Source organism: Cnephaeus nilssonii, assembly GCF_951640355.1.
Source record: "Cnephaeus nilssonii genome assembly, chromosome: 14".
NCBI classification, from domain to species: domain Eukaryota; kingdom Metazoa; phylum Chordata; class Mammalia; order Chiroptera; family Vespertilionidae; genus Cnephaeus; species Cnephaeus nilssonii.
In genome coordinates this window covers 73,183,169-73,206,612 of record NC_137085.1, presented here as the reverse complement: position 1 = coordinate 73,206,612, position 23,444 = coordinate 73,183,169, and the positions used below count along the sequence as shown (strand labels likewise).

The 23,444-nt window shown below is 40.0% G+C and overlaps 1 protein-coding gene across 6 annotated transcripts in view; it reads left to right on the top strand.

Annotated features, from left to right (window-relative positions):
• FANCC (FA complementation group C) overlaps positions 1 to 23,444 on the top strand; it is a 272,848-nt gene that overhangs the window by 80,602 nt on the left and 168,802 nt on the right. For 5 of the 6 annotated variants that reach the window (XM_079789833.1, XM_079789832.1, XM_079789831.1 and 2 more), the window contains exons 2-4: positions 6,603 to 6,772; positions 19,449 to 19,691; positions 21,913 to 21,997. In XM_079789833.1, coding sequence (XP_079645959.1) covers positions 19,527 to 19,691; positions 21,913 to 21,997 — 250 coding nt within the window. In that variant the 5' untranslated portion in view covers positions 6,603 to 6,772; positions 19,449 to 19,526. The remainder of the gene's footprint in view (positions 1 to 6,602; positions 6,773 to 19,448; positions 19,692 to 21,912; positions 21,998 to 23,444) is intronic. The other variant, XM_079789829.1, reaches the window with a different exon arrangement.

Below are 23,444 nucleotides of genomic sequence, written 5' to 3'. Positions count from 1 at the left end.
GCATTTATGGCCTGCCCTGATAATCCAGGATAATGCCTCTTCTCAGGATCCTTCACTTAATCACACCTTTTGCCATACGAGGTGAATATGAATTTAGTCTTAAGCTAATAATAATCACAGGTTCTGGGGATGAGGACATGACATATATTTGGGGGGAGCACCATTTAGCCTACTAACAGATGAGATGGGATATTTGAACCATTTATAAAGTCTTTTTGTTCCATGTGATATTCTTGACAAGAAACTGCTGTGTTGAGTAAATTAGAGAGTCTGTTCTTTATCTGAAACCATAATATTGAAATATTATGTGATTTACTTAGTGTGCTGTATGGTGAAAAGGTCATTTAATGAGAGGGAAAAATGAGTCATTGTTCAAAAAGTGGTATATCTTTTTAAGAGCCCTTATGGCAAGAAGTCATTACCTGAACTCTGTGTTTGCCTTCTACACTTCACGCTAAGGCTGGCTTCCTGCAGCAACTAGAGCTCTTGTTTCTTTCTTCACACCTGGCCAGGAGAGTCTTTTTCCAGTAGCTCCTGTGTGAGCGATAGAGTGTTGTAGCATGGGAAGGGCCCAATTATTATTATTTTTTTAATCCTCATTTGAGGATATCTTTTCATTGGTTTTGAGAGACAGAGGAAAGAGTGAGGTGGAGGGAGGGAGGGAGGGAGGGAGGAGGAGGAGGAGGAGGAGGAGAGAGAGAGAGAGAGAGAGAGAGAGAGAGAGAGAGAGAGAGAGAGAGAGAGAATTGAGAGAGAGAAACACCCTGTACACACCCTGACCAGGGATCAAACCCGCAATTTAAGTATGCACCCTGACCGGGAATCGAACATGCAATGTACTAGATGAGAGGTGTGCAGCATGATGGGAGTAAATATGAACTGCTGCTTTTTCATCACCACTCAGGCAGAGGAGAGTTACACACGCAGTGGCTCATAAAGAGAGTGTATGGGAGGACACTCCAACCAACCAAGCCACCTGGCCAGGGCAAGCTCAATAATTTTTTATTGTAGGGGACTGTCCTGTGCATTGTAGGATGTTCAGCAGCATCCCTGACCTCTACCCACTGGATACCAGTAGCACAGTCCCCCCATCATGACAACCAAAAATGTCAAACATTGTCAGAGGGCCCCAGAGGGTCAAGATTGTCTGTGACTGAGAACTGCTGCTTGAACACAATTAGAGACCATTTTCGTCTCACCAAAATCTGGTGGCTAGGAAATTTTGGTTTTATAAGAAAGAGGAAGGTAGGAAACGGTTAGTAGATTAACTGCAAATGTCCACTTCATCTGAAGTTCTAATGGACCAAAATTGGTTCAAATATAGCAGATTTACTAAATTTTTGCTAGGCCCCTGTTAGTATAGTCTAACATTAAAATAAAGTCTTTGATATTGGACAACTAACCCAATATTATTATACCTTTAAAACATTTTATGGGCCTATCAATCCCAGGTTGGGCTCTTTTCTTCTTTAGTCAATTAGTCAGTTGCTCTTTAACTTAGAATTTGTCTCTGTATAACCTCATTCTTTTTCAACAAGTCTCTCCCCTGAGGTTTTCACATCCAGTGGGACTCACCCGCCCTGTGACCCTGCCCTGCTTCCCCTTGCCCAGGGCATCAGCAAACACAGAGTTCTGCAGACTGCCCATTTTGCTAGCAGTTTAGGTACTAGAGAACTGTGATTGGAAGTTTTCTAAAGTGTCATTTTTCTTTTCCTGTGAAGTAATTGAAATAGAATACCGACACATATATTGTTTTGAAGTTTTTATGATTTCCAGGTTAACAAATTTGTATTTTTACAGGCATCACATGACTGATATTTTGAGGATACATGTTATTTCTTCCCTGAATGTGCTGTGTAGAGAATCTCTTCTCTATTTTCATGCGAGTGCCCTGGCTGTAATGGAAACCCCGACTAGTACTAGATGAGAGGTGTGCAGCATGATGGGAGTAAATACGAACTGCTGCTTTTTCATCACCACTCAGGCAGAGGAGATGTTACACACGCAGTGGCTCATAAAGAGAGTACCCCCACCAGACCAATAAGAAATAAGAAAGCTAATTGACACACAGGCTAGACTTCATGTGGATTGTTCAGGTGAGTCTGTCAGGATTTTTATAGTTGGCAATACCTAGAAAGCCCTGAAGGGGGCTCCAGAAAGAACCCTATCTTTGCCATGGCTTTAGTTGTATTCTGTGTGTATACAGCACAACAGAAACAATCAGCTCTACCCTGCTGTTACTGATGATATCCCATAAATTGTTTTCCCCAGGTTATTTTCTTCTTTATTCTGTTTTGCTAGTGGTTCATTTCTCTGTATTTATTTTAAACTCCTTAAGGGGAGGGGAACTATTGTATTCATCTTGAAATGAGTTTGTAAAAACACTATTCCCCAATCTTTATAAGCTATTGGGCTTAAAATTTACATTGCACATATCCTTCAGACTCGTTTGGGCTAATACAGCTCTCCCCTTGAGTTTTCCTTTGCCCCGTGGAAACAGGGAGGGGAAGAGCTCTAGATACAGCAGTGTTCACTAAGATAGCTGCATGGGAAGGAAGGGGGACATTATTAAAGCAAAAATGGGGGTCTTGGCAAAGGCCCCAGTTTTAAGAGAGAGAGAGAGCCAATTAGGTTGAAAGGATTTGAAGTCTATCCCTCCACAGTCATTTTTCTGAAGCAAGGTAAACATTTGGGTAGAAGTGGGTATATAGCCATTTTTCAATAAATGGACTAAATTGTCCCTTGGAACTATTACAGTAGGTGGTGCTCTTGTGCCATAACAACTGTTTTTAGAAAGGTTTTGAAACTAGGGCCTGTTTCCCTATTGATCCCTTTGGGTGACTGCAAGACACACAATTTGGATGGCGTCATCTGGGTGGTTTCGGTGAGAGGTTTTTCTGTCTGGAAATGTGGTGAATTCTGGCCTTTACCTTTTCTAGCTTTCCTGAACACTGTCTGCTTTCCAAGGGGTTTACTAAACTGTGTTGTTGTTTTTTTTAAATTACAGCTTTATCTGAACAATTATGTGTTACCAGTTTTCTGATACCATTTTTTTTTCTATTGGAAATCATCTGTGATCTTCCAAATTAAGCTTCTTTCCAGATCAGTAAGCTATCATTCTTGTTTTCTTTTCTTTTCTTTTTTTTTTTTTTGAGTAAGTTTTAAAAAGAAATGTTTTCATTGATTTATTGAGAGGGAGGGAGGGAGGGAGGGAGGGAGGGAGAGAGAGAGAGAGAGAGAGAGAGAGAGAGAGAGAGGAGAGAGAGAGAGAGAGAAACATTAATGAGAGAAAAATATGGGTCGGTTGCCTCCTGCACTCCCCCTACTTTGATTGAACCCCCAACTTAGGCATTTGCCCTGACCGGGAATTGGACTGGTGACCTCTGTGCATGGACGATGCGCCCAACCAATTGAGCCACACTGGCCAGGGCTCATTCTTGTTTCTTTATGTTTTCTTTCCTTTATCTTCAGAGAATATACAATAGAATGAAATACATGTGGGTAGAGAAATTGTAAGTGATGAAGGAATATAGATGAAAAACTAGTCTAACCAGCCGCTAGTCATAACTGTAGCTGACTGTGAACCTGTTGGTATCAGCTCCTTTCCTCACTTCTTTTACTATATAATGAGTTTCTGGGTCTAAAGTTGGTTGATGGCATCCAGTAAAGTTCATATTTGGTGCTGCTGGGAGAAGCCTGGTGGGAAAGGAAGAGAAATTTAAGCCCAGAGCTGAGTATCCATTCCAGGGAGGATAAATCTCTTGTTGCCAGAAGTTGCCCGAAACATTTAGGGGTCTGCTTTTTCAGGAGGTTTCTTGGGGTTGTCTCTAATGTGAAGGACAGTTGCTTTACCTTGTATCCACCAGCTGTTAGGAAGCTGCAAAACGCTTATGAGCTTCTGTGTCAGCCTGGGTGTGAGGATCTGAGCTGCCGGTTGCCTGCTGTCTCCACAGGCAGCCAGGTCTCAGTGGGCTCAGCCGGCCAGGCTGCTGCACCAGAGCCAGCCTCCCCTAGGGCTTTGTGACCCCCTGACCAGTGGGTGTACAGGGGCTCTCCGGTAGCTTTTGTGATTTTAAAAAAATAATATTTTTAGTTTGTGTGGCTTTTAAAAATTGATTTATTTAATTACCTGCTTACTTGTTTGTTTAAATTATCTTTCTCAGTATTTAGAATGTACTTTTAATCTAAAACTCATGTATTTCTTGAACATTCTTAGTTTATCTCTTTAAATATTCTTAGTTTTATCTTTTTAAAATACTGCTTCTTTTCTTTTCCATCCTCTTTCTTTTGCTCTGATGCCTTCCAGATGTTTGTGGAGCTGTCCTTCATGTTTCTTAAGTACTCTTTATATTTTTCTTCTTTTTCTTTTGAGTTGCAATCTGAGTGAATTCCTTCATGTTAGCTTCAAATGTGCTGGTTCTTACTTCAGTTCTGTCCAGTCTAAAGTATCTTGGGTACTGCGTTTTTTATTGCAATGACTATTCTTCATTTATATAATTTCCAAAGTTATAATTTCTTTTTAAAACATCTCTTCTTGTTTTAATTTTGCCTTTTTGGTTTATAATTTCTTATTCCTTTAAAATTATATAAGTATACTTATTTTGCTGGACTGCTTTATACTATTAATTTCATCTGAAGTAAGTTAGTGATCTGATGGCTGGTTTTTTTAGTTGCCTCTATTGGCATTAGATTTCTTTATATATCTTAGAACTTTGGTTTTGAATAAGGTGTTTGTTTTTTTTATTCTTTTCATTTATTTTTTTATTTTCCACCACTCTTTCTCCCTCTGTGCTCACTTTTCTTTGTTTAGCAATATTATAGTCGTCTCTCTGGCTTACATGGAGCCCTAGTCCAGAACCGAAGTGGTGATTTAGGCAATTGCCTACTTACTTAGGCAATCATAGGCTGCTTATTGAATTCCTAGTCGCTGGGTGGCCTGTGTCCCAACCTGCTCCATAAGAAACCAGGCATGGGGGAGCCCTCCTCCAATGATCACCTGGGACCCTACCTTCAAGCAGTGGTGCACTCTCCTTTGTGGGCTATGTTTAGCCTCCAAACCCTGTAGGACTCATACTTCCAGTTTCGGTGCCTATTTTTGGATCCGGAACTTAGGAGGCTCCGGGCTTTAACTTCGAGGACTTAACTCTTTGCTTCTGCACCATCTCTATTTCATAGAGATGTTTATATTATTTTTGAGCTTGCCTGCATGCTTTTAGTTTTCTTGTGTTTCTTTTCATTGCTGTGTGTTTGGAGTAGAGAGAATCCATCAAGCATGATTTTCTGTGCCATCTTAACTGAAAGTCATGTGGGCTGAGGTTTTAAAGGAAATAAAGTGAGATATTTGGTTTTACATAGTACTAAAAGCTAACCACAAAAATGCTTTTCTGTGTGAGTTCAGTGACCCATAACGTACAGTTATTTAAACTCCTTCTTCAGAGGCTGGCAGCCCCCAAAAGATGGGATTTATTACAGATTAAGCAGGTGGGATTTATTAGGATGCGATGGTTCTCTACAAGGATTTTACCTTTTATTTTTCATTTTGGTGGTAACTTAAAAAATTCAGTTGTTTCCAAACACCTAAATTTTAACTAAATAGTGTCTTAAGATGTCATTGTCTGCAGTTGTGTTTGTATTGGTGCCAAGTAGCACTACTTTTAGATATTGAAAAATGAACAGAGGTAAAAATGTAAATAATGTGCTTGAGCTGAATGAGAGATTGCTGTTTCACGAATTGAACCATCCCCAGCAAACTCAACAGAAGCTGCCAGTAGCAGTCAGTACCACGTTCACCTGACTAGTCTAGGTGAGGCTCAGGAAACCTACATTATTGATCACATTGAAATCACTTTGTCAATTGAAATTTTATTGATTTTGTAGAGTTGTTGGTATTTGTGCATTTAAAAATATCTATAGTTGTATAAGTTATAAGTACAATACATATTTTGCTAGTTTTATGTTTGTTAGTATTTAATTGAATAATGATTTTAGACGATTCTAAGAACTCTCAAGAATCTTATTTTTTCCCCATCACCATTTAGCCCCGCTCTGCCTCTTTCACCCCCCTCCCCCCGCCCATATCACAACACTGTTGTACATGTCCGTGAGTTCTCTCTCTCTTTTTTTTCTCTTTTGCTCAATCCCTCCACCACCCCACCACCACCCTCCCCCAACCAGAGCTGTCTGCCTGCTCTTCAAGAGTCTTTTTCTTCAAGTTTGAGAAACATGAATCAAAGGTAACTTAACTCTTCCTATGAAGTGTAGTAGCATTCTGGGCTTGGTTTTGATGTTTTTGCCTGGTTCACCGCTGCTCATACTTCATGATTTGGCTTAGCTCAGGCATCGTTTCTGTCTGCAAGTGTCTGACACTCCATAATGCCCCTTCTTAATGCTCCCTGCAGCTTTCCATGGCTCCTTCTCTCCTAGCCCTTCCCACAAAGGATTATGTTTTATCTGTTTATAGACCCCGATTTCCTCATTAGCCACAGGTTGTGTTAGAGCAAGGAACGCTGCCATCTTTTTATTTGCAATGTTTTTCAGAGTTCTTGTCATAAAGTAAATTCCCAAGAAATGAGTGGGATTTTTGTTTGTTTTTGTTTATTTAGTAATACATTGCCAGTGGAACAAACCAACGGTGGAAAGAGGCAGAAATAACTTGGAGCCGAGTCACCAGTGACAGAGGCAAGAAGAAGATTTCTAGTATTTTAATGTCTGATGTGCCCCTCAGCCCATTTTTCTAATTGGTCTCACCAAAAGTTCACAGTCTTACTGTCAGGTAAGTGAATTGAGGACAAGATGCAAGGAAAGATATAGCCACTATTCTAACAGAATGTATGCGAGAGACTGGTGTTTCTTGAGTCCCAGTGAGAGCTCTGAGGCGCTGAGGGAGAACAAGGGTGGGGTTTCTAGCTTCGCAGCCTGAAGGCAGCACTATCATGAAGGGATCCACTTGGAAACCAGGTCCAGAGAGTAGCTCTTTCCCCCACACGGCTGGGGACATGGGTGGAGAAGGGAGCTCAGGAAATCTCCAGACAGATTAAATTTCCTTAATTCTTTGCAAAGCCATCTGAAGAGTGTGTACGCTCTGCACCTCTGGGTTGCAGTTGCTTCTGCTGATTCCTCAGACCCAGATTTTGTTTATGATTGAGCTTTGTTTGAAATTATCTGCAAATTTCAGGTCGGTGTTTTTGATTAGGGTATCTCAGAGGCGAAACACTGCTGACTCAACAGAGAAAAAACCAGCTCCTCCTAGTGGAAATTTTCTTAAAACTTCATCGTTTTAAGGGGAAAATATCATTTGTTTCTTTCACAAGCACTTTATGGAAATTAGAATATTTTAAAAAGCCAGAAACACAGGGACAGATTGACCAATCTTAAAAGAATGAAGCAAAGAAACAGTACTTTAAAGTAATTTAAAAACACTGGCATCAGGCTTTCAGTAAGGAAGAGGAAGAATGTTGTTAAGCTTCAGCGTAGTTGAACGTAAGCTTCTTAATTTTATATTTGATTATATTTCTAGAAGTTTTACATATTTTCTGACAAGGCCATTGTGCCCCTAACTGATGACATTAATTGAAGGCTAGGTATTTGGTTTGTCTTTTTTTCTTCCATAAACAGCATGTTTTGTAGCATTCTGTTCACAAATCTCTGTTTGGTGCTTATTTCATGGAGAAACTACTTCAGTTGATTCATGCTCAGGGGAAATGCAAAAATAGTAGTGCTCTTTATCAGGTCGCCACTTTGAGCAGGTTGTGGTCTGTATTTGGTATAGACTTACCTTTCATACCTCTAGCTTTTAGATGGTGCAGACCAAAGGAAAGCGATTTTGAACTCTCTTGGCTCCCTTGACAAGTACTGTACGCAGCCGTTTTTGATGCTGTGAGATTCATAATGACATTTGTTTGAAATGTTGACAGTCTGGGAACTACATGGTGTCTAGCAACACAAAGTTGGTCAGAACTTTATTTATTTTATCTACCGAATCCACTAAGGTTTGTGTACTTACTTATTTTATTTATTTATTTTTAATTTAATAAATCTTTATTGTTCAGATTATTACAATTGTTTCTCCTCCCCCCCCCCCCATAGCTCCCCTCCACCCGGTTCCCACCCCACCCTCTGCCCTTACCGCCCCCCCCACTGTCCTCATCCATAGGTGTACGACTTTTTCCAGTCTCCTCCCGCACCCCTCACACCCCTTTCCCCCTGAGAATTGTCAGTCCACTCTCTTTCTATGCCCCTGATTCTATTCTATTCACCAGTTTATTCTGTTCCTCAGATTTTTAATTCACTTGATTTTTAGATTCACTTGTTGATAGATATGTATTTGTTGTTCATAATTTTTATCTTTACTTTTTTCTTCTTTCTCTTCTTAAAGAATACCTTTCAGCATTTCATATAATACTGGTTTGGTAGTGATGAACTCCTTTAGCTTTTTCTTATCTGTGAAGCTCTTTATCTGCCCTTCAATTCTGAATGATAGCTTTGCTGGGTAGAGTAATCTTGGTTGTAGGTTCTTGCTATTCATCACTTTGAATATTTCTTGCCACTCCTGTCTGGCCTGCATAGTTTCTGTTGAGAAATAAGCTGACAATCGTATGGGTGCTCCCTTATAGGTAATTAACTGTTTTTCTATTGCTGCTTAATTTAATATTCTCTCTTTGTCTTTTGCTCTTGGCATTTTAATTATGATGTGTCTTGGTGTGGTCCTCTTTGGATTCCTTTTGTTTGGGGTTCTGTGCGCTTCCTGGACTTGTAAGTCTATTTCTTTCACCAGGTGGGGAAAGTTTTCTGTCATTTCTTCAAATAGGTTTTCAGTATCTTGCTCTCTCTCTTCTTCTGACACCCCCATAATTCGGATGTTGGTACGCTTGAAGTTGTCCCAGAGGCTCTTTACACTGTCTTCATATTTTTGGATTCTTTGTTCTTTTTGCTTTTCTGGTTGGGTGTTTTTTGCTTCTTCGTATTTCAAATCTTTGACTTGATTCTTGCGATCCTCTAGTCTGCTGTTGGATCTCTGCATATTATTTTTTATTTCAGTCAGTGTATGCTTAATTTCTAGTTGGTCCTTTTTCATATCCTCAAGGGTCTCACTAAATTTATTGGCCTTTTCTAGAAAATTCTTGAAAAACCTTATGACCGTGGTTTTGAACTCTATATCCAGTCATTTGCTTTCCTCCATTTCTTTCATTTGTGACCTGTTTCTTTGTCTCCGCATTTTGGCTGCTTCCCTGAGTTGATAGAGTGGCTTTGTGTGCTAGGTGTCCTATAGGGCCCAGTGGCTCAGCCTCCCCAGTTACCTGAGGTGGACATCTTGGTGCACCCCTTTGGATACATAGGGTTTCACTTGGCTGTTTTCTCTGCTTTTTAGTGTATTTAAAGATGCTCATTGAACAGGTTAAAAAGGATCATTAAGTTCCACTTGTACCACATACCCTGTTCTAAGTGAGAACATTATGAGCTGCTCTCCTTGTTAGCTGAAAGTCTGCTGCTTATGAGTGGTGTGAGACAAAGAGGCATAAACTTCATTTTCTTTGAATAGTGCATTTCCTTGCTGTTAGTTTTACCTGTCAGGAGCCACACCATAGTCATACTAAAACTGTATGGAAAGGAAGAAGGGCAGTTCTTGAAAGCAAGAGTGGGTGCATATATATTAAAAGGACAGGAAAACAGTGCTGGGTGGGCAAAACCCACTGATATCTATTACCTTTAGTTACTCAGAACATTCAAACCTACTGTTTTCCACACACAGAATTTTTGTTGTTGTTGTTAATCCTCACCTGAGGATATTTTTTCATTGGTTTTTAGGGAAAGTAGAAGAGAGAGGGAAAGACAGAGAGAAATATTGATGCGAGAGAAACACTTCGATTGGTTGCCTCCTGCACGAGTCCCGACCAAGGTCTGGGCTGGGGAGGAGCCTGCAACTGAGGTTCGTGCTCTTGACTGGAATTGAACCCGGGACCCTTTGGTCTACAGGCCGAAACTCTACTGAGCCAAACCAGCTAAGGCCACACGCTGAATTTTTAAAACATTTCCAACTAACCTAATTTAGCTTGCTTTTCCTTAAGAAAGGGAGGTAACCTGAAGTAATGCCTGGTTAATGTACCTAGCGTCAAGTCCTGGAGTTTGGCTAATGTTAGTTCCTCTTCCCATGTCTGTTTCATTCTGTGAATTACAGGCTTTAGAAAATTTGTCTACTAATAATATACTTCCTATGCAGTAGTAGGGCAGAGAAAAATGAAAGGGAAGGGAATTTTTAAGTATTATATGACAGCGCAAGCAAGACTTATGCAAATAGTGTCCAGAAACCTCACTCGTGCATTTTGAGCAACAGGCATAATTTGGACATGATGGTAGATTGCTACGGGGCACACCCAGCTTTGTAGCTTGGAAGATCAGTACAGTGAGTGAGGCCTGCCATAGCTCTTCCCAGAACACAGACCTTTCACACATGCTTTAAACCAGTGGTTGCCAACCTTTCGGACCTCACAGACCACCAGTGGTCATGGACTACCGGCTGGCGACCGCTGCTCCAAAGGTTTCCTTAAACCAGCAGTTGCCAACCTTTCAGACCTCACTGACCACCAATTGGTGACCGCTGCTTTAAACAGTACTAGAGGCCCAGTACACGAGATTTGCCCTCTTGCAGTCTGCAAGCCCTCAGGGTATGTCCAACTGATGGCTTAGGCCCACTCCCCGCTGGGGAAGCAGGCTTAAGCCAGCAATTGGACATCCTTAGCGCTACTGCGGAAGTGGGAGAGGCTCCCGCCACTGCTGCTGCAGTCACCAGCCATGAGCCTGGCTTCTGGTTGAGTGTCTGCCCTCTGGTGGTCAGTGCACGTCATAGTGACCGGTCGTTCTGCCATCCGGTCAATTTGCATATTAGCCTTTTATTATATAGGATTAGATCTGCTGGGTCAAAGAGCGGAGGAGAAGAGTGTTTTAGCGTGGACTCTGAAGCACTGTTCAGTGCAGTGACTCTTGGTCTGGGCCCTACCCATATTTTCTGATTGGGAGGCAAATGGGTAGACGCATATAAAGGTCTAAAACCTGTGCAATATGTGTTGCCTTCAGAATCACCGAGATATCAGCCAAGCATTTTTCCTCTTAGCAGGTATAAAGGCACAGTTATAATTTACTTTATTTTTATGTTTATTATTTTTGAGTAATTAATATGCATGACATTTAATTGAAGAGGTACAAAAAAGTATACTGTAAAACTGAAGTTCTTTTTCTGCACTTATACAGATACCTAGGTCTCCACACTGGAGGCAACCACTGATACTTGTTTCTTGTGTATCCTCATTTAAAGGGCATATCCTGACTTGACATAGACCATTGGGTCACAAGAAACTTCTTAAAGTGGCAGGGCCTCTATGTTTGTGGGATTTATATCCCACCATCTGAAATGTATACAAGGCTCCTGTATCTTCTTACTCTCCCGGTTCTATTAGCCTGATAGCTTCAGTGTGGTGGACCATTGTAATGTGCTGTGTCCTGAGTTGATATCCCTTAGGCAGGTGAAAGTAAACTGCTTTCTCATGTCTTCAGTTTATCACAATGGAGAAATGCATTTACCGGCTTCATCACTGCATTCTAGGTGCCAAGGGTGGTATTAATTTTCTCCAGTTAGGCCCCATACTAAAAGTGCAGTTTGAGTTGGAGTCACCATTTGATTATGTTTATGATAGTCTAATATCATTGAGGGGCCCTTTGGCCCCTCAGTTGGGGAGCTGGAGTTCTCTGAATCCCCAGATGTGTGGCATTGTTCTTTTTATAGACCAGTGGCTTTCACCTGGTCATTCCTACTGGAGGAACATGAGTCAGGGGCCCCGATTGCAGGTGATACCCCATTAATCTGTATTACCTTCTTGTTCCGTGGACTTCTGGTTTCCAATTCCCTAATACGAACAGGAGTTCCACTCCCATTTTCCCTGACTTGGGCCAGCAACCAATCCTAAATTTCCTTCCTGTCTTCAAAGGTCTGTTGACTGTAGCCCACTATCTGGTATCAGTTTGTATCAGGCACTGTATCAGTTTCAGGCAGTATCAGTTGTTTTTGTTCTTTGATTAAAAATCAGAGAAATCAGCAGTGGTTAATTTAAGGGGAATAAAAGGTGTAAAAGAAGAATTTATTTGAAGGCTGCTGGATAGATAATAGAAATAAAGAGAGAAGCACATAACGTAGGGTAGCTCCAGGGATCTAGATGAAGAGTCTCTGAGTGACTTATGTCAGTCTACTCAAGATCCATATTCCCAGCAGAGTCTGGTTTGCCTAACCTGAATTAGCATCCCACCCTTGGCTGATGGCACAAGGTGCCTTTATTAATAGACCCACCAAGACTTGGGGAATAGAGGAGAGATACTTTCCTAAATGAATGTAAGGAGCTAAACCAAAAGAAGGGAGGAGGAATGCTCAACACCAGATGCCTATTCATAGTATCAAATCAGTGTTTCTTGTTGGGGAATTCCATTTTTCTTCGTGAGCTGCTGTCCATCCCAGTGCATTGCAACATGTTCAACATCCTTAGCTACTGGTCACTAAATGCGTGCAGCTCTCCCACTGCAACCATCACAACCAAGACACCACCACTTCCTGACCACTACCATCTCCTCCTCCCCAACTCCTACCCCCCAACGTGCCCTCCCCGGACTAGCTGTGGCATAGAACATCTGTACCCTGCACTGCATGATCCCCAAAACTGTTGCCATTTAAGACAAGCGGATATATTTCCATTGCTAAGCAAAAGGTTGTTTGTAATTTTGTTATGATAAAATAATGTTTCTTTTCTATCAAAAAGTTCTTCATTTTATTCCAGTTATAAAACAAACTAGTAGCCCTGTGCACGAATCCGTGCGTCAGTAGCTCTCTGCGGGGCTGGCCGCTCCACACCCACTGCCCAGAGGCTCTCCGCAGCCCAGAGACCCATCAGCGCCCTGGCCTGGCCAGAGGCCCATCTGCCGCTGGGCGCGGAACTCTTGCCTCGTCGCCGGGGTGATGACACAAGCGTTCTGCACCCTGGCCCGGCCAGAGGCCCATCTGTGGCCGGGCGCGGAACGCTTGCCTCGTCACTGCGGCGACGAAGCAAGCATTCTGCCAGGCTGCTCAGGCTGCCTGCTCTCAGCGACCGCCCCCTCGGGACTGGGAGACTCCAGTAGGGCTGAGAGGACTGGGCGCCGCCATCTTATGGCTATGGGCACCGCCATCTTTGTGACAGAGTGACAGTTAATTTGCATATTACCCCTTTATTAGATAGGATAAGTGATGGCGATATATAACATGGTTATTATTATAGCTAATCCTGTATTACATATTTGAAAGTTGTTCAAGAATAGATCTTAAAAGCTTTCATCACAAGAAAACATTTTAGTAACTATGGTGACAGATGTTAACTAGACTTATTGTGGTGATCATCTCATAATAAATACAAATATTGAATCATTAGGTTGTACACCTGAAACTAATGTTATAATTCAATGGTGTGTTAATTTAAAAAATGAGCCGAAACCGGTTTGGCTCAGTGGATAGAGCGTCAGCCTGAGGACTGAAAGGTCCCGGGTTCGATTCCGGTCAAGGGCATGTACCTTGGTTGCGGGCATATCCCCAGTAGGAGGTGTGCAGGAGGCAGCTGATCGATGTTTCTCTCCCATCGATGTTTCTAACTCTCTATCTCTCTCCCTTCCTCTCTGTAAAAAATCAATAAAATATATTAAAAAAAAAATGAAAAAAAGTTCTTCAATTCATTGTCTCCAAATATCTAAACTGATTTGCACCTAGAGCCATGTGAAATATATAACAAATTTATCAATTTGTTTATTCAATTTAGTTCTTTATTTAAGGGTATCGACTTTAGAGCCAGACCCTCTGAAGTCAAGTTTCACAATTGTAGCTCTGCTGTTTACTAGCAGTTACTTCCTTTGGGCTTTTATGTACTCTTTGGGCAATTACATAATCTCTCGGTGCTTCCGTAAAATGATAACTACCTATTTCATAGGGTTATTGTGAGGATTAAATTAGTTAGATGCATAAAGTATTTAATATATTCCCAAGAGCATAGTAAATATGTGTATATAAAAGCTATATTTCTAAAATGGGATATTAATAATTAAGTTTAACATAGATAACATAAAAATACCTTACTTTTTTTTTGGGGGGGGGAGCTTTTAGTTAATTTTGGGGCAATTATATAATCTCTCAGTGTTTCTGTAAAATGAAGAACTTATTGGACAGCCACTGGATAGATAATAGAATCATAGAGATAAAAAATTAAAATGCTTTATCTAGAAAAGCATTTTGTTATGGCATTTAGCTCAGAACTATAGTTTGAAAAATATCAGTGAATTATTCATTTCTTCATTTAGTATTTATTGAGTGTTTGCCAGACATGTGGCAATTTTAGGGAGACAAGGAATTTACATACTAATCCCCCAACGACTAAGTGAATACATGAATGCAGGTTAATTACCCATGTAATAGCTGTGGAGAAATCAGCAGAAAGATCTGGAAGCAGGGAGTGGTTTGGTTTGTTGGGGGAACAGATGAGAGACCTGGACTGGACGGGGTCAGCTGGGGAGAGGAACATGGAAGACGGGAGGGTTGCTGGATCTGCATTTGCAGGACCTAAGAGACTCTGGTAAGGAGCTGGGATTTTTCATTTTACAAGGAGTTAGGGTTTCTTTGCAAGGAAGTTATTGGGAGGGAGTGGGAGAATTTAAGCAGGGATGTGCTGGGTCAGATACACATTTGGGAAAGTTGTTTATGTCAGTTGTGTTAATGGAGTTGTTTTTGTCATTGAGAATAAATTTGAGAGGGGCAGGTGAAGACGTGGATGGGGATGGGATGGGATGGAGGCAGTAGAAGTGAAAAGTGGATGAGATCGAATCAAATCACACATACAGGTGTACTTAGGAAATATTGTGGATTTGGTTCGAGACCACCGCAATAAAGTGAATATCGCAATAAAGCGGGTTACACGAATTTTTTGGTTTCTCATTGTATATGAAAGTTATGTTTACACTACACTGTGGTCTCTTAAGTGTGCAATTAAAAATACTTTATTGCTAAAAAAAAAAAACCCGCTAACCACTATCTGAGCCTTTAGTGAATCATAATCTTTTGGCTGGTGGAAAAAGATTATGATTCACTGGTGGAAGTTTTGTCTCAATGCCGATGAAAGTGCAATATCTGGAAGCACAATAAAGTGGAGAGCAATAAAATTAGGGAGATAGAATTGACAGGTATTGCTGATGACTGGACGAGGAGGACAAAAAGAGAAGGGGAGGAATCATTTTTGGTTATTATATGCCATTTGACAATATGCATATATTCCCTCTATTCTTAAAGCTTTTTTCTCCCCATGTAAACTTGAACCTTTTTTAAAATTAAAATTTTAGTACCATTTTAAAACTTTAATCTTCCTGGTCTAGATATTTTTTGTACAGCAACAAAATTGTGCAAATCTTTTTTTTTTAAACTTCACATGAGGATATGTTTTTATTGAATTTAGAGAGAGAGGAGGGAGGAAGGAAGGGAGAGAGAGAGAGAGAGAGAGAGAGAGAGAGAGAGAGAGAGAGAGAGAGAAGAAAAGAAACCTTTTGGTGTACGGGAGCATGCTCCAACCAACTGAGGCACACTGGCCAGGGCAGTTGTACAATCTTTTAAAATTTTTTTCTTATTTAGTAATAAGAACCTCTTTGTTGATGTTTTTGACATTTAATTGGCAACATTTTATCTGTTATTCCTTGCTGATGAGGATTTAAACTCATCACTTGCAGAGTAGTCATTTGAAATTAGATAGCTGTGTTATCCCTGCCAGGAAAGTATGTCTTTAACACCTGTTGAAGCAGCCCTCCCTTCGCTGCCTCATGTGCTTCCCATGGTGAGGAGGCCAGGAGGCTGGGATGGTAGTAGAGCACCTGGAGTTATTTCCCTAGCTCTGCCTGAGGTACATGCTAGCTGCTTGACTTCGCTGTTCTATTTAACATGCACTTCAGGTGTGGTAAGTCAAGGTTATGAGGTTTTATTTTCTGTCACTTAGGACTAGTACACCCCCTTCAATAATTGGAGTTTATCATATCTTATTAAAATACGATTTTTGTCTTGTCAATGAGATCAAGCATATACAGATTGTTTAAATCAATACATGTGAAATGAATTCTTTTACTTTTTTCTAAGAAAGAGAAACTGGGAAGAAAATTCATTAGACAGTAATGCATATGTTTTTACACCTATGAGAAGCCAGAAATGCACATAAAGCATAAGAACTTCAAAAACATTTCTTAGACACAGACTATTAAATGCCCATAGATGTTTTTGATTTCCCACTACATTAAAATACACAAAAGAATTTCATATTCTGAACATTTAAAAATAGCTCAATCTTAAAAAGAAAATACAAAGTATTATCAGCAGTGCTTTTGTGCATAATTAGCATGTGCCTGTGGAGGTATAATGACTTTTAGTGTAATGATATTACTCATGATAAAAAGTTCAGATGGTAATGATTGGAGCTACAGCTGGGTGACACATTTAAAAATAATTCAAAATGACTCCACAGAAAGCATGCTATTTTAGTCCCTAGTAATCCCCTTTTTACTCATCAGTGAATTTGAAGTCACCAATAAAATATCCTTTTTAAAATGTTTCATTTTCCATTTTTATACACCAACAATGAACTATAAGAAAAAGAAACTAAGAAAACAATCCCATTTACTATTACAACAACAACAACAAAATAAGGTACCTAGGAGTAAATTTAACCAAGGAGATAAAAGAAATTGAGGCAGATACAAATAAGTGGATGGATGCATATACCTTGTTCCATAGATTGGAAGAATTAACATCATTAAAATTAAAATGTCTATACTACCAAAAGCAATCAATAGATTCGATGGAATTCCTATTAAAATATTAGTGGCATATTTCACAGATCTAGAGCAAATATTCCAAAAATTTATATGGAACCAAAAAAGACCCAAAATAGCTGCATCAATTTTGAGAAAGAAGAACAAATTTAGAGGCATCACAATACCATATATCAAATTATACTACAAAGCCATTGTAGTAAAAACAGCCTGGTACTGACAGAAAAAAACAGGCATATAGATCAATGGAACAGAACAGAGAGCCCAGAAATCATCCCACACCTTTATGACCAATTAATAATTCACAAGAGCATACAATGGATTAAGACAGTCTCTTTATTTTTTTTAATTTTTTAAATTATTTTTAAATTACTTTATTGATTAAGGTATCACATATTTATCATAACCCCCCCCCCCCCATTCCCTTCCCAAACCCCCCCACACGCATGCCCCCTGTTGTCCATGATCACTGGTTAGGCTCATATGCAAACACACAAGTCCTTTGGTTGATCTATCTCCCTTGTCCCCACCCTCCCCTACCTTCCCTCTGAGGTCTGACAGTCTGATCAATGCTGTTCTTGTTCTTCAGTCTATGTTGTTCATCTTTTCCCCTAGATGAGTGAGCTCATGTGATACTAGGAATACACTTATAGGAACCGAAAATGAGACAAGCAATAATGGTTATGCTGAGAGGCAAATGAATCAGTCTATAGTGAGTTTCTTACTGGGCCAACAGTTCTTTTGAGTCCCGATTTCTATGTCCAACAGTTGTTTATGTGTACATAACAGCAATGATATTTCAGTTCTGGATGGTGGACAAATGGTGGTAATGCAGGTCCGACCCTCTCTGGTTTGGTCCTGGGCAGTTTGCAGTAATGCACATCTGCTGACTGCTAGTATGGCAAGGCATGGTCAGCGTCTTCCATCTCTGGACTGTTTCTCTTCTGACTTCATGGCTGGAGCACTCCTGTCAATTCCTGTCTGTTGCAGGAATCCACATGGTCTTGGTGTTGTTTTCTGAAAATATACAAACATATTCTCGACCAAAAGTTAATAAAGGAATATTTTCTATAAATTTGACTTGCGATCCTTTTTCATTTTTTTGCCCAAACGATTTTCCTTTGGCTTGTTTTGACACCATGTATGTTTTACCTGGGTGTCTTGCTGTTAGCATTACAAATGAAAGTTAATTTTCTAAAGTAAAAATTTTCTAGATGTAATTTATTTACAGGATATTTTTCCTTACACGATATTCTTCTACTACCCCCCCTTTTTTGGTTTAAATATTGGGAGGCTTTTGGAAATTTTATGCTGTAATCTTGATAGCTTTTAAATTTTTTTTGCACTAAAATGTGACTGCTTTAGGTTCATTATATGTTATGCAATTTTACCATGAGATGAACTACCAATAAAAATTTTAGTTAACACTTTAGGAACAGCATTTTTGTCCAGTACAATTGATTTTTCTAGAGTATTTGCTTATTTTGATTGGCCAATTTAAATTAGTCTGAAAACTTGACTACTATTTTACTGTCAAATTTAATACTCTAACAACCATCTTGTTTTACCCTGTAATTATTAGTGGAGAGGATTATTTGCCTTCTTGAGTAGGCCCTGAGCATTCCTGGTGCTAGGTTGGATTTAGATATCATAGACCCCAGTTCCCCGGATCATGGGTGCAAGACATCTCCATCAAGTCTTGTTGCAGTGAGAGGGCATCTGCTGTCGGCCAAGTCTCTGTTACCTGGGTCCTGATTTGAGCTGGGCATGTGAAGCTGAGCAGCCATGGGGGCAGGAGATCTCCTTCAGCAGGGGTGAGGGTTCAGGCCCCTGCAAACTTGGGGGGGTGAAGGTCTGTGCCCACCTCTGTTGACCCCCAAGTTCTCTCCTGATGGCCCCTATGCGACTGTGCCTGTCTTAGGTTGTTCCTTCCCTGAGGAATCTTACCCATCTCTGGCTAACCAGCCATCCTCCAGGGCCAAGCAGGGTGATGTGAGGTTTAGTTCTGTCTCCTTGGTCGCCTATGCCCCCATGGCCTCCACGCCCAGCACCTGCCTTGGGATCCCCTCGCCTGCTGGCAGGGTCCCAGCACTGATCACATATCTTGTGGAACCCAGGTTTCTTCTCCAAGGAGGCCCAGCTCACCCCACTGGGCGAGAGACAGATCCATGGTACCAGCCATCACGAGGTTTCAACCTTGGCATGAACAGAAGCTCAGGCAACAGCTGTGGACAATTGGATTATTATGCTGAGTGAAATAAGCCAGTCAGAGAAAGACAAACACCATATGATCTCACATGTGGCATCTAGTGAACAAATTAAACTGAAGAACAAAATAGAACCACAGGCATGGGTACATGGAACAGACTGACAGGTGTGAGAGGAGGTGGGTGGGGAGGACTGGATGAAAGAAGGTGAAGGGATTAGCCAAAGAACATAGATGCATAGCTCACAGACACCGACTATAGTGTGATGAGGGCTGAAGGCAGAGGAGGATGGACTGGTGGAGGCAGGCAAAGGGGGAAAAGTGGGGACATTTATAATAATGTCATCAATAAAAAATATTTCGTTTTCCCCCTTTCTTACAGATTTGAATTGTGCTTACTGTTTCCTTCAGTGCCTAACAGGCCACAGTGAAGGTACATCACCTTTGCCCCTTTTTTGAGATGGCTCAAGATTCAGTAGGACTTTCTTCTGATTATCAGTTTTGGATGCAGAAACTGTCTGTATGGGGCCAGGCCTCCACTTTGGAAACCCAGCAAGACATCTGCCATCACCTACCTCAGTTCCAGGAGTTCCTGAGGCAGATTTATGAAACCTTAAAAGAGATGGTAAGTAGTGGACCAAAATTAATGCCAGCAGGGACTCTACCAGATTTCACCAAGCCTTAATTTTATCCAAGGTCAGGAATTTGTGGTATTGACCTACTGTATTGAAGGAGTAGAAAGACGAATTTTACCCATAGTAATACAGACAGGAAGTGGTTTCCTGTCTGTATTACCATAATGGTCTCTGACTCATTATGACTTCCATCTTTTCTTCTTGATTAGTTATATTGTCACATAAGACTTCCTGACCAGCAGATTGGTTTTTTAATAAATAAAACTTGGGCACTTGTTGTCAGGTAATAATTGGGATTCTTTTAAAGGCTTTTGCAACTTTTAAGTATTGAAGAGTTTACTGAAATGTTTACCTTTCCTCAATCCTGTTTTAAAGTGGGCTCTACCAAAAAGTGATAAATATTAAGATCTCTTCTTTTAAATATTTTAAGTGGCCTTTTCTGGTAAATATTAAGATTTTGAACATCTTTACAGTTGTCATATAACTTACTGTATTAAGATTTGGTATATTTTTATTTTGGTATGATTTACTTTTATCTAATAGATATATTTGTAAATTAATATATTTTTATATTATCAAAATATTATTTGTTTTATATTTATTGTCTCACTTCAAGATGCAAAGCAAAATTGTGATTCAACATAGACATTCTTGTGTTATACTTTTACTCCCATAATCATAGAAGCAAGTAGGAAATTTGAAGGATAATTCATATTGGTGGTATGAGTTCATATGTCTTTTGACACTGCAAAGAAAGATGCAGTCTGTATGAACAACCAATGCTAATTTAAAAATTGTTTTTTATAATAAGACTTTTGTAACTTGACCTTAAAGTGGTCCCAGGAAGTCTTAAGACTGGCCTCAATGCTGAGACAATGTGAAGAATTTATTGCTGCAGCAGTAGGAAATGCTTATCATTTCACCCTGTGTGCACATTATCTCAATTTGGTCTCATTTTTGAACTTTATTTGAAAGATAAAGAAGTGGAAAATGGCCATTGTACAACAGCATGCATATTTTTTAAAAATTATTTTTAATTTTTATTGATTTCAGAGATGAAGGGAGAGGGAGAGAGAGAGAGACAGAAACATCAGTGAGGAGAGAGAATCATCGATTGGCTGCCTCCTGCACGCCCCACACTGGGGACTGTACCCGCAACCTTGGCATGTGCCCTTGACTGGAATCGAACTTGGGACCCTTCAGTCTGTAGGCCGATACTCTGTCCACTGAGCCAAACCAGCTAGGGCAGCATGCATATTTTTATATCTTAAGCTGTTTTCTATTTAGTTGGCCTATTTTTGTCTCAGGTTTTAGGTTGTTGTAGACTGAGTCTAGTGCCATTTAGCATATAGTAATCAAGGTAGTAATAAACATAGGTAAGTATCTTTGGCCGCTTTTATTTCTTTTTATAAGTTCCAGAGTTTTTGTCCTCCTAAACCTTCTTTGAAATAGCCCTTCTGGAGCTGAGTTAGGATCATCTTTTATTTTATTAGAATAAAACTCCAGGATAAAGATAAGAGATTATAAAGATATTAATCACGCATAATATTTTTTCACTGTTAATGTGGCCTTTGTTATTTTTAAATAAAGTGGCATTTCCTGACTGTTAAGTATGAGTAAAGTGAAGTTAATTTGGTAACAAAATTGATTTTACTAAATGTGCTGTACATCTTAGTCTTGGTGACCTGGTTTAAGGATGAACAAAGGTGGTTGTTAGGGTTGCCGAAGAAGGAACGCATCAGGCCAAAGTGGTAAAGAATTATGAATTTATTAGGTCATCTGGAAAACCGGATGGGCTGAGCCCCAAAATGGCACCAGCACTGAGGGAATGGGAGTCAGAGATTTTAAAGGACTCTAGGTGGGCTTTTCCTGGGCAGAGAATTCTCTGGGAGGGTCCCCAGGGGAAAGATAATGGTCTTAGCAAGTGGAATGTGGTCTAAGCAAAAGGAAATGTTGGTTATGAAATGACCTAAAAGTCAGTTCCCAGGGGAGAGGGTATCCATTCGATTATTTGATCAGACCTGACAGTTGCTTGTTAAACTTTATTTGAGTAACATGCCGAAAGATCTTTTCTAATTTTATTTTCCTTACTTTTCTTAAATATATACTAAAACAAGAAGCATTCAAATTCCCTCAAACCATAGTGTCAGTTCAGTCTTTCTGAGTGATATAGGGCCCTTTTACTGACCAAAGCGTAATTTTCTTTTACAGGATTCAAGTACAATCATTGAAAGATTCCCCACAATTGGTCAACTATTGGCAAAAACTTGCTGGAATCCTTTTATCTTAGCATATGGTAAGAATCCAAAGCATGCTCTCTCAAAACACAAACTTCTAATGATAACTTTAGTCTGCATTGCTTGCTAAAATACAGAGCTTTAAATTATAAACCTGTTTTCTGTATTTCACAAAGCAACTTTTTAAATGTATATTCTTTGCTCCATTACAAAATGGCATCCTTTATTGTTTATATATGTTTGTATAGATAAACACATACACACACACACACTCACACACACATACAGATGCAGATCTGTAGGGAATAGAATTCTTTGTGTTAGAGGGTAGAAACTCCCTGATGATTATCATAACCTCATTTTTAATTCAGTATAAAATGGTTTTAATAATGAAATAATTTTTATTTCCCAGTTTCATATTAGCACACGTGCTGTTTTTCATGTGTAAAATTATTCTTCAGAGTCTGAATCCTTCATGACTCTACCATTATTTAGGGATGACAACTTGGTTTTACCAAAGATTAAGAGGAATTTGGGGTTCATTGGGGAGGTGTAACTTTATTCATCTGCTGCCTACCTGTCCCACCTCATTTCCTGTTTAATTCTCCACAACTACACCACATGCGTGGTAGCCAGGTCAGATTACTAACTGTGCATGAGGTGTATGATGTAAGGCCCGTAATATGCAATTCCTGATGCCTGGAACTCTGTTCTCCTCTCTCCTCCTCATAAACCTTTTAAATCACCTTGTTGGGGCTGAGTTAGAAACCTGTCTTAGTATTTCCATATCCGCTGGCATTTCCCTTAATTATACAGTAATACTAACTACACTGTTTATAATTGTTGGTTTGCCTGTCTGATATCCTGGAAGACTGAATGTCTTTCAGGAGCAGGAACTGGTTTTAGTTCTGTGTCATCCTAGGGCCTATGGTAGGGTGGAGCAGGGGCATCTGAAGGTGCACAATTGAGGCTTATTGCCTTGAATTGACTATATTATTAGCTAATGTAATATTTACTTTTCATATTTTTTTAGTCAAAGACTAATTGTGTAACATGATATCAGAATAAAAAATAAAATTAATATTTCTCTTTGATGTTTTAAAGAATTATGCAATTTCCCTCTCCTAACCTGTCATACGTAAGTTCCTATAAGAAACATGAACTAGGTGGGGAAGGGACATTAGCATTTGGTCCTGTGAGCATACATGCATGTGTGCATTGAACACACTTTCTCTGGCCCCACCCTCATCTACTTCTCTTCCTCTCCACTCTGCTTCTTGCTGCTGCTTCTCTCTTGAGTTGATTCTACCTACCCCAACCACTCAGCCTGTTCAAGTTCTTTTTTTTTTAATCCTCACCTGAGAATATTTTTCCATTTATTTTTAGAGAGAGCAGAAGGGAGAGAGAAAGACAGAAATATCGATGTGAGAGAAATACATCAGTTGGTTGCCTCCTGCATGCACCCCGACAAGGGCCTGGGCTGGGGAGGAGCCTGCAACCAAGGTA